We start from the raw sequence: 12,109 nt of genomic DNA, 5'->3' as shown, positions 1-12,109 counted from the left end.
GCTGAAGTAATGGGTCAATAAGGACAGTCTTTATTGCAGATGTTGAAGCACAATAGTGTGGTAAATCATGTCAACATTTGCATGTCAAGAAGAATTTGCAGGGATCATCTACCTTTAACAGTGCATGGAGTTTTTTTTGAATTTTGTAGTTAACTCTGATCACTATGCAGGCAATGTTGGTGCATAGTGATCAGAATTTGCATTTTTAATTTTAGTCATAAATTCATATAGCATAGAAACAGGCCCTTCAGTCCAACGCATCCATGCCAACTAGGTTTCCTGAACTGAATTAGTCCCATTTGCCTGCATTTAGCTCATATCCTTCTAATAGTTCAGCATTACAGGCCTGTTTAGCTTATTTCTATCTAACCATTCATATATCAAAGTGATTCCACTTCTTGCAGTTAGAACGTTGCTCCCCTCCACATTGGATATGCTTTCTGTTCTTTTGTGTGATGTCCTTCTCAATATTGACATCTTGTCCTTTGGTCTTGAACTTTTGCTAGCTTTTCTGCAAATATCTCTTCCTCTTTCCCTATGTGTTGTTATCATTTGGCCTGGTATGTGTCTCAGCATAATTTCAGTGCCACATCTATTCTCTTACTAATATGCACTGTCTGACGATTGATAATCTCAGAGCTTCAGCTCATGTTGATCGATTTCTTGAGAATCATTTTCAGCTCATTCAGCAGACATGCTCTCATGGTAGGATCACTTTTGCTTAAGACAGATCATCATTCAGTTGTCCAAACTCTCAGGATTCAGCTCGATATATTTAATGCAATGTCATAGACTTCCTCTTTCCATGAGTTCCAGTGTTGATCACATCCCCTTCATAGATGACATTAATACGAGGTTCACAGTGTGTCTCAAAAGCTTTCAAAACTTCTTCAGCGAGCAGGCCTGCATCCTGATTCAGTCAATCTGGCTGAAGGACCTTTGGGTGATATAATTGCGTGTGTGAGAAATACAATGTGGTTATGTATCTTACTACCACTGGAAACCGTTGTTAGTCCCTTTGGGAACTGAGATAGTCCATCCATGTATTGTTGTTCATCACATGAAGAATCTTGTTCCCTGGCAGTGTTGACCTGTTCTTCACAATTCTTCCAAGGCTTGAACATACAAGTTGTTTTGAGAGTGATTTAATTTGTTGCTTAGTATTTATAGTTTTAGACAATAGCAAATCTTTGATAAATGACCACTTTTACTATTACAAGTATATTTTTGGCAGAAAGATGGACAGTTGTGTCTTTGTTGATGTGATGATTCACACCACACCTGTGACAAAATTTAACAGCATTGGATTGCTTAGTGTGTCATGTTGATGTGTTTTTTTAAAAAATTGTTCATGAGATGTGAGCATCAGTGGCTAGATGGACATTTATTACCCATCCCTAGTTACATTTACGAGTTAACCACACTGCTTTAAGTCTGAACATACATGTAGGCCAGACCAGGTAAGGGGATGATTGAATTTCCTCTAAATGAACCAGATGAATTTTTAAACAATCAATCATGGTTATGTGGTCACTATTAGGCTGGCTTTTTATTCCACATGTTTGTTGAATTCTGATAGTGCCATCTGCCAGATGGGATTTGAATTGAAGTAATTAATCCAGTGATGTTATCAATATGCCACCACCTTTCCTCTATATTTTTTGGGTCATATGTCTGTCGATTCTGATCAGATATTATATTGTGCCTTAAGTAGTCAACATGTTCTGCAAAATATTCTGCAATAATTGGAATTGCTGATTCTTGAACAATTCCCTAGCCCTGTATTTACTGCTATTGGGATTGCTCATTCCAGAATTAGATCCTCTTATGATTGAATAAGTTCAATGGTTGATTTCCATTAGAGCCCAATGACAATTATGATGTGAGGTGTGTGATTTATATATATTTTAATAACATTTATTTTCAGTTTGGATTTTTGAGTTTGAACTGGTTTTCCACGTATCCGAAGGGGTTTGATGATTAACTTTAGAGTATTTTTGTAGCCATGATGACCTCTTTTAAAACACAGTGTAAGGGAAAGACTTTGCAGAGAATAATAGGTTTTTGTTTACAGTGGGAGGAGTTTTAGCAAGCAAGGTAAACAGTTGTGTGTTAGGATCCAGTTTGGAAAGGTCAGAGATTGATATTTTTCTTTTGATTGGAGGAAACATTCATCCCTTGGGGGGAGAAAAAAAGGTTTGTTTCAGTTTCAATGTAGGCAGCTCTTCAGAAGTCTTGGTGGTAATGCAGCTGGTGTTGCAAAAGGAGACGGCAGTTTCAAATTATTACAATTACTTTCTACTGTTAGAAAACTCCACAACTTTAGACCCCTGTTCTCTGGCTGCACTATCCAATTGATTCAACCATTCTTGTGTCATCGTAATAGAGAAAATAGCAACAGGAGTAGGCCATTCAGTCCTTCAAGCCTGTTTCACCATTCAATCTGACCACAGCTGATCATCCAACATCCTGTTCCTGCTTTCTCCCTGTGTACTTTGATCCCGATATGAACTCCTTCTTGAAAACATGCAATGTTTTGGCCTCAACATCTCAACCCCTTTCTGTGGCAGAGAATTTCTCAAGCTCACCGCGCTCTGGGTGAAAAGATTTCTCTTCATCTCAATCCTAAATGGCCTACCTGTATTCTCAAACCATGACCCCAGGCTCTAGATTCCCCAGTTATTGGGAATTTAGGACAAGTAGCTTCTCTTTTGATGTATGGATGGCCTGTCCTTGTTGGTCAATGTTGTGGCAATTCCAGTGGTCATAGGAAGAGCCCTGACACTGAAGAAAGATGATAAAAGAGGGGGAGGTGTGGCATTGTTGGTCAAGGACAGTATTACAGTTGCAGAAATGATGTGTGGGGACTCGACAACTGAGGTAGTATGGGCTGAAGTTAGAAACAGGAAAGGAGAGGTCACCCTGTTGGGGGTTTTCTATAGGCCTCCAAATAGTTCCAGAGATGTAGAGGAAAGGATAGCAAAGATGATTCTCGATAGGAGTGAGAGAGACAGGGTAGTTGTCATGGGGGACTTCAACTTTCCAAATATTGACTGGGAATACTATAGTATGAGTACTATAGATGGGTCAGTTTTTGTCCAGTGTGTGCAGGAGGGCTTCCTGACACATACGTAAACAGGGAAACAAGGGGTGAAGCCACATTAGATTTGGTACTGGGTAATGATCCCAACCAGGTGTTAGACTTGGAAGTAGTTAAGCACTTTGGTGATAGCGATCACAATTCTGTTATACTTACTTTAGTGATAGAAAGGGATAGGTGTATACCACTGGGCAAGAGTTACACCTGGGGGAAAGGCAATTACGATGCGATTAGGCAAGATTTAGGAAACATAGGATGGGGAAGGAAACTGCAGGGGATAGGCACATTAGAAATGTGGAGCTTATTCAAGGAAAAGCTACTGTGTGTCCTAGATAAGTATGTACCTGTCAGGCAGTGAGGAAGCTGTAGAGCGCGGGAGCCGTGGTTTACGAAGGAAGTGGAATCTCTGGTCAAGAGGAAGAAGAAGGCTTATGTTAGGATGAGATGTGAAGGCTCAGTTAGGGTACTTGAGGATTACAAGGTAGCCAGGAAAGACCTAAAGGGAGAGCTCAGAAGAGCCAGGAGGAGACATGAGAAGTTGTTGGTGGATAGGATCAGGGTAAACCCTAAGGCTTTCTATAGGTATTTAAGGAATAAAAGAATGACAAGAGTAAGATTAGGACCAATCAAGGATAGTAGTGGGAAGTTGTGTGTGGAGTCAGAGGAGATAGGGGAAGCACTAAATGAATATTTTTCAACAGTATTCACTCTAGAAAATGACAATGTTGTCGAGGAGAATACTGAGATACAGGCTACTAGACTAGGTGTGATTGAGGTTCACAAGGAAGAGGTATTAGAAATCCTACAGAGTGTGAAAATAGATAAGTCCCCTGGGCCAGATGGGATTTATCCTAGGATCCTCTGGGAAGCCAAGGAGAAGATTGCCGAGCCTTTGGCATAGATCTTTAAATCGTCATTGTCTACAGGAATAGTGCCAGAAGACATTGATCATTTAGTGTCTGAGGATCCAAAGCTACAATCAACCATTTCCTAACTCCAACATATTTTTGATAATGATGACAGGTTACCATTTGTGTCAGAATAAGTATCTATTAACATTTCACTCTTTTTTTAATGCCTTGCTTCTTAATTGTCAGGATGGCCCAAACCTGAGGCAGCAGTGGTTTCGGGAACACAAAAATCAGTTGCAAAACCTGGCCCAAGCTCATGGAAACCACGTCACTGCTCTAATATCTCGTAACAAGGAATTAGAGGAACAGCGAACAGGTAAATCCTGAGATTCAGCCAAATTTGCTACCACAGGGTAACCATGATTATCTGAGCGACACGGACGGGGAGTATTTTGTTCAGAAAATTGAATGTTAGGGTAATACAGTTTACCCAAGCATTGAGACCTTGAGATCTTGTTCAGATAATCCGAAATTCGAATAATTAATGTTCGGATAATTGAGGTTGCTCTGTATACATGTCACTGGAAAATCATCAAAATGCATCAAGGATCATTTCACATTTAATACAGAGTTTTTACATATTTTATTGCAATCTCCTTAGAGACTGATAACTTTAAAAAGCGATATGAGTATCTCAGCTGTTGATAGAACTAACTACATGACAATATTTTACTGGAGCAAACATGCTAAAATCCACATTGATGTAATATTACTTAGTGGACAATTAATACATCAAACTATAGAAAATATACTTGCCCATTAGTTAACACAACTGAAAGTTCCATGCTGTGTTTACATGTTGTTTCACACGCTCAGCAGATATGTAGCCAAATTCCTTCCATCAGTTCAAAAAGCTTCATTTTCTTGTTCTGTCAGTCTGAGTCTTCTAGAGTCCTTTCAAAAGTCTCTTCACTAAATTACATAAGTATAATCAAATTGAATCCCAGTATCTTGAAGTTCCTGGGTGTTTAAATATTTACAGGTTCTGCATTTTCGTACAGGGTCTTCATCTCCAGATCACTGTCTGATTGAGACCCAGTGTCTGTGTCCAGCCAAACCAGCTGCCCTCCTTTTGTACGAAGGTCTGAAAACTGCCACTTCCACAAATTTCAACCTCAGTCTCTGCTCCTGTGGCAATGCTGCCTGACCTGCTGTGCTTTTCCAGCACCACTATAATCTAGACTCTGATTTCCAGCATCTGCAGTCCTCACTTTTACCTACCAAATTATAAGGGCCTGTCTCTTGGAATATTTTTGGTACAAATTCACCATTTTCCATTCTAGGATAGTTTAATACGTAACACAGCTTTGCATTCATAACAAATTCAAGCTAATAAGTAAATATTGAATTATTTCCTTTGCCTTCACTAGAGATTATTGGCAAATGCCTTACTTGATATAACCCTGAAAGGGAAATAAAACATTTTTCTAATTTCAGTCTTTTGTCTCATTGTATGTCAGCAGTAACATCTTAAGTTTGTTATTCAACCTGTCTTTTCTGTCAAAATTATTTGACATTATATTCTGTTGTGTGTTTGTAATGATTACCCCTGGTGCCATGTCATCAGATGACTTTGTTCTACAGGCATCTGGATCATTCTAGAACTCTTGTCCTGAGCCATACATTACTATCAGTAAGAGGTTAGTAAATGTACTGCTGGTTTCTGCAGTCACTTTCTAGTATTATGGGCTGTATAGCCTCTTGCAAACAAGGCATGACTCCATCATCAAATGAAGCTTTGTTCAGTATGTACAGGACAAAGAATTCATTCTTCAATTGCAAAACACTCAACCATTTCTCTGTATTCGTAATCTGGTACACCTTGCCCCTAACTCAAAAAACACATCAAGAAACACCAAGCATTATGTTGTGCCTTTCTTGATCTCTTGGTTATTCCAAAATGTTCCCAGTATATGAGGTACATTTTAAGTGTAGGCACTGCTGTGTTATTGGGAAATGTGGTACCTAATTTGAACACAACAAGGGCCTGCAAGCAGCAGCTACAAACAGCTAGGTAACAGGTTTTTAATGATAATTTGTATGATATATTTTAATCTGATCACTACAATAATTCCTATGCCCATCCTGTATTGAGGGACCTTTGTCAGCTCCCTGTGAAGTCAAATTGGGCCTTGAGTTTATGATTGTGGTAAAAAACTGCACCCTTGGTGAAGTACCAACTCTTCAGTACTGGACTGAAGAGTCATTTGTGAGTGTGTCCTCCACAGTTTGGAGTGTGGCTTGAACCTGTAAACTTCTCAGTTAAAACCACAATACCTCAGGCAGGGTTGCCACTGAAACAAAATGGCTAATCATTAGGTCATGTGCATAATTTTGGCTTTTGATAAAGTATCTTTTCTTGTAGGTAGCTTTATGGAGATCATGACAGGTATTTAGTATTTGTAATTTTACTACAGAGGTTGTGAAAAAATTAAAAGACTTGTCTCAGAAAGGTAAAATCACTTCGCAAGTGGAGAATATGTTGGCAGAGCTCAAAGCTCAAGAATACAAGAATGAGCTACTTCTGGAGTCTATGAAGCAACAGCTGGAGATTCTACAGCTGGAAACCATGTGAGTACACTTAACTACATCACAGGGAAAGAGCAAGCATCGAGGAACCTGGTTTCTAACTTTGAACTCTATACCAGTTTGCTCCTGGCTCAAGGGTAATCCAAGGATTCTCTTGTGGCTGTGCTTTTAATTTAATTGCTCATATGCTCTTAGAACAGCCTCTTAGTCCTGTCCATGTCGTTAATATTCATATGGATTTACAACTGATCCCTGCCCCTCACACCAGAATTCCTTTCCAGCCTTCAGGAAACGTCCTGAACTTTGGTAGCCAGCAGACAATATAGCCATTGGGATTCATGCGATGTGTTGCAGGGAGTAGAATCCATTCTTCTCACTATTGTGTCCCCTACTGCAACTATGTTCCTTTTGACCCCATCCCCTTCCATCCCTCACTCGAGAGTTATATAGTGCTGAAGTCAATTTCCTCATCCACTCTGAAGTCCCTACTCTTGTCCCCGGAAACTGCAAGAACTTCAAACCTATTAGGTTAATTACAAGGGTTGAGGTTGCACACTTTATTACTGATTCCCATGCTTGCCTCATCCACAGTCACACCCTCTCTGACCACAGTCCATAACTGAAGCACCTAGCCTAAGGGGTGTGACTTCCTCCTGGATCAAAGCATTTAGGTAACTTTACCTCTCCTGTTACATTGAAATGTCCAATTCATTAATCCAGAGCTAAACCTCCTTGAGCTGCAGACACTTAATGTTCACCAGTACTCATATACTACAGTAGCAACACACTAACTGCATTATCATTTTTATTGGATTTAAGTTAACTAATTGGGTTTCAAAATTAGAAATATCAATCGACTGTTGTCACCAAGTAGATTAACTAGTAAAAGTATAGATTCAATGTATTAATTATCCCCTCAGTACTGTGAGGGTTTAGGGTTAAGGTTAGTTGTACTTGCTGCACTCAAGCCCCATCCCACACTCTGATATTTACCATCGATGTCTGTCCTGTGCACCTTTTTTCAGTTCCATCTTACTGTTTCTCCTTTGTCATCTAGGAAAATGAGATGAGATTAGATTCCCTACAGCATGGAATCAGGCTCTTCGGCCCAACAAGTCCACACTGACCCTCCGAAGAGTAACTCAACCAGACCCTACATTTAAACCTGACTAATGCACCTAACACTATGGGCAATTTAGCCAATTCACCTGGCCAGCACATCTTTGGGCTGTGGGAGGAAACTAGAGCAAACCCACACAGACACAGGGAGAATATGCAAACTCCACACAGACAGTCACCCAAGATGGGAATTGAACCTGGATCCCTGGCAGTGTGAGGCAGCAGCGCTAACAACTGAGCCACCATGCCACCATGCTGATGATTGAAAATCTGGATTTGTCCACCCTACTTTTCCTCCTTAAGGGACTTCACCTGTGCAATCTCCTATTTTTAGGCAATCTGTTGTTTTAATGGGATGTTGTCTGCCAGTCTTTGATGGCAATTTACTTGGACTGGATTGGTTCTCAGCCAGCTGAAGCAGGGTCTCTCGCAATTCACTATTTTTACCCTAGTTTGTGTCTTATCTTTTCCTTAATTAACCCAGATGTTATACAATGATTACAGTTCCTTAAATGTTCCTTTGCTAATACTTGATCCATTTGATTCTCTGCATTCTCCAGAACTGCATTGACCAATGCCCCTTGTTGATCTGGAAACACACTTCAATAAAATTCTCCTGAATACTGTCCAGAAACTTGTGCTCCTCTGTCACCTTCATACTTTACTCTTATGTACATTGATGATTGAGGTTCCTAATTAAACCTACTATAGGATTCTTGAATGTTGCTTTAATTTTCTTGCAGTTTTGTTCCATTACATCTTCCCCATTACTTGGTTGTCTGTAGAAATTCGATATCTTATGGTATCTCTATTATATCTTAACTCCAACTAAATAGATCTTGTCCTTAATCTGCAAAGATATCCTCTCTCTCTAGCACTTCATGATTATTTTAATCAACACTGCTGTCACTCCTCCCTCCCCTTCCCAATCAATCCTCTGCGTACTATGTGACCTTTCCAGTCTTTCAAGTTTTTAAGCCAAGCCTCCATTATTGTCACATCGTAGTTGCAAATAGGCCTCTCTGACTGAGCCCTCCCCGATTGTTGCTTCGTAACCTTTTACTAAGGTCAGCACGTTCAGATTCATGCACCTCAAATCTAATTTAGATCTTTACTACATTTCTTTTTAATCTGATCTCACTAATATCTGATTGTTTCGCATTCCTGTGCTATTTTTATCTGCCATTTCTCTGCGCACCTTTGCTTGCTATAGCAATAACAGCTAGTTCCCATACCTAACCAAGTTAATTTAAACTCTGCCCATCTGCCTTTTTGGGGTCCACTTTGCTAGTTTTTTTTCCCCCAAATTCTCTAACCTCTGACTGCAGGACCCCATTCCCTTTCTATCTGTGTAATTGATACTAATATGGGGCACAAGCCCTAGCTGTTCACCTTCCACTTCGAGTGCTCAACTCAGTGATATATTTGAGCTGACACAACAGAGAAAACGTAATCATGTTTGAAACTGCAGATGCCAGTCTGTTACTTATCTATCAAATTCCCAATCACTGTTGCTTTGTCAATCTTCCTTATGCCACCTGTATATCTGAGCCATCTCTGCGGCTATGGATTTGGCTGTGAGCATTTGGAATGAATATTGGTTGGACAGCAATCATGTGGTTGCGCTATCTGCCTGGTCCTTCTTGACTGTCTGATGGCCAGCCGTTCCCTCTCTGCCCATAAATGTTTAAGCTGTGGATTGGTGATGTCCTCCTGCATCTCTGTGGATGTGAAACAGTGACAGCAGCTACTGGAAAAGTCCCAAAACCCAGAGCTTGAGCTGCTACAGCTGACAGGACTTTCGGCATCTGTGGACATATGAAGCACCCTCGAATCCCCTCATGGGACAGGATTCTCACTCCACGTGTTAATGCTGACCTGCCATATCTGCATTAATTAAATGTTTAAACTTAATACTTAAATGAATTAAGAGCCAGCAACTCACCAATCAGCTCCTTCTCCTGTATTGATGATAATTTATCATATTGAAAGTTATTGTAAATGTTTTGCTTAATTCCTATTACTGATGCACCTCAGATTTTAATTAACTGCAATATTCAGACCTCTTTAGTATGACTGTTCCTTGCTACATTTTTTGAATCCCTTAGCTTTGCATTTATTTCATTTATTGTTTTGTGAGATTGGCATCTCCAGCCAGGCTAGCATTTGTTGTCCAACCCTAAGGCCCTTGAACTGAATGACTTGCTAGGCCATTTCAAAGGGTAATCAAGAGTCTATCACATTACTGTAGGTCCAAAGTCACATGTACCAGGTGTATTCTGCAACAGTTCATGGTGACATAGTCACCATTACTATGACTAATATTTAACTCCAAATTTTATTATTTGAATTTCAATTCCACCAGTTGCCATTTGAACCTACATTCCTACAGCATTAACCTACGCCTCTGAATCACTAGTCCAGTGACATTACCACTGCACTACTATCTCCATCCCAATTTAGCACTGCTGATAATTAGCAGTCTTATTTTAGTTTTTATACTAATTAATCAGTCTAGTTTTACTCTGTGGTTATTCAATTTAGGTAAGGTTAAATGTTTACGAATATACTCGCGTAACTCCTTCACCTGTATCATTATTCACAATTTATTCTCTCTAAGTGGAGTCAGTCTCTCAGTTTGGTGATAGATCACAAATAGTTCATTTATGTGCCAAACACCCTTACTAGCCTCACATTGTTCTCTCTCTTTCAGCTGTTACTTTACTCCTGTTGTTCTTGCAGTGCTCTCTCATTCCCCCCAGCTTCCCACTGCTACTTTATTCCCACTCTTGCTCGGACAGCTGACTGACTATCCTTAAAATACTCTCATCCCAGTGTGCAAAGAATTTATAACCTTGCACCAGGGTGGAAGATTTAAATCAGTCGAGCTACAAATTTTCAATGATCACTAGAATCAAATCAACAACTTACAATCTGTCTTAATGATTTGAATGTGGGATAGAAAGTACTAAACTCAAATTTGCATATGACATTACAGATGAGAGAGTAAGTTGCAACAAAGAAATAAGGAATTCACAAATGGATAGGGATAGGTTGGGTGTTTGGGAAGGGAGATTGAACAGCTTAGGTCTATATTCTGTGGAGTTTAGAAGAATGAGAGGCGATCTAATTGAGTTATATAAAATGCTAAAGGGGATTGACAAAGTAGACATAGAGAGCATGTTTCTCCATGTGGGGCAATCTAGAATGAGACGGCACATCTTTAGGTTAGTGGGTACCAGATTTAAAACAGAGATCAGAAAAATTACTTCTCTGAAAGTGTTGCAAATCTGTGGAATTCGCTGCACCAGGATTAGATTAGATTAGATTACTTACAGCATGGAAACAGGCCCTTCGGTCCAACAAGTCTATACCGACCCTCCGAAGAGCAACCCATTCCTATGTGGTGGATGCTGGCGCATTGATTACATTTAAAGAGGAGGTAGGCAGATTTTAGTTGAGAAATGAGTGGATGGGTTATGGAGACTGGAAGGAAGTGGAGATGAGTAAAGATGAGATCAACCATGATCGTATTGAATGGTGGAGCAGGCTCGGCTGGCTGAATCGCCAACTCCTAATTCATATGTTCTTTTATGAATAGAAAATGCTGGAAGCAGTCAAGACTAAAGAGACCCTTGCTTCACTGCCTGGATCTAATTGAGTTGCTGTCTTCCCAGCTCCTTTGCCCAGCTGTTGGAAATAAATACTAGACTCACTCTAAAAGTCATTCAGCTCGAGTGCAGCTAATTTGTTAACATAGTGCATGGAATTGAGATTAAGTTCTTGAGCAGCCTCGAGTCACTTATTTGTTCAAGAGAAGACAAAAAGAAAGCAGAGAATTAGCTGCGTTTCCAAAGGTCTTTACTACTTTACTACTTCATTGCTTTATGCTGGATCTGCCCTTACAGTGCTGAACAAAATAAATAGTTTGTCAAAGCTTTTGTCTTGTTGTTCATCAGGACAATTTACAAGATTGCCAATTTAATGGGAAGATAACATTCATATTATATGAGAGGAGATTGCTGATTTTTTGGCAGGTCAACTCTGACATGAAGAATGAACCAGTTAATGATGACTGAGAGTTAACTGCTGATCTTTGTTTAAATTCAAATCTAGGCATTGTTCAGTGAAATGAATCAGAGAATGGCTGTCACCTTTTTTGTTGAGTTGAAAGAGGTGTGCGTGTTACTTCTGACTCCAAAGAACAGGCTGTATGGATGCAACATGCTATACGTACCATTTGTCACATTGTCAGTCTAAATGACCTCCTAATTTACATAACTCTTGTGCTGAGGATTATTTAGCAAATGTCCAATTGCAGAATTGCATCTCATGTTAGATTCTGTGCTGTGAGTTTTGCAAGTGTACCTAAAACAAATGAGTAAAGTGGTATCTGAATTTCAGTGCAGGTACGTTGTAAATTATATAAGCTGTATGCCCCATAGACTGG

At 39.7% G+C, this 12,109-nt stretch overlaps 1 protein-coding gene across 2 annotated transcripts in view; it reads left to right on the top strand.

Annotated features, from left to right (window-relative positions):
- Positions 1–12,109, top strand: part of LOC122565145 (coiled-coil domain-containing protein 17-like) — a 55,222-nt gene that overhangs the window by 10,549 nt on the left and 32,564 nt on the right. The window contains exons 3-4 of one of the 2 annotated variants that reach the window (XM_043720821.2): positions 4,198–4,327; positions 6,429–6,582. In XM_043720821.2, coding sequence (XP_043576756.1) covers positions 4,198–4,327; positions 6,429–6,582 — 284 coding nt within the window. Of the gene's footprint in view, positions 1–4,197; positions 4,328–5,217; positions 5,652–6,428; positions 6,583–12,109 lie in introns of those variants that run through there. The other variant, XM_087995199.1, reaches the window with a different exon arrangement.

This window comes from Chiloscyllium plagiosum, unplaced genomic scaffold (genome assembly GCF_037043375.1).
Source record: "Chiloscyllium plagiosum isolate Xiang-an unplaced genomic scaffold, Cpla_swu_hap1 HiC_scaffold_2, whole genome shotgun sequence".
Lineage (NCBI taxonomy): Eukaryota > Metazoa > Chordata > Chondrichthyes > Orectolobiformes > Hemiscylliidae > Chiloscyllium > Chiloscyllium plagiosum.
Note: the sequence above shows the minus strand (reverse complement) of the source record. Positions and strands in the feature narration are given on the sequence as shown.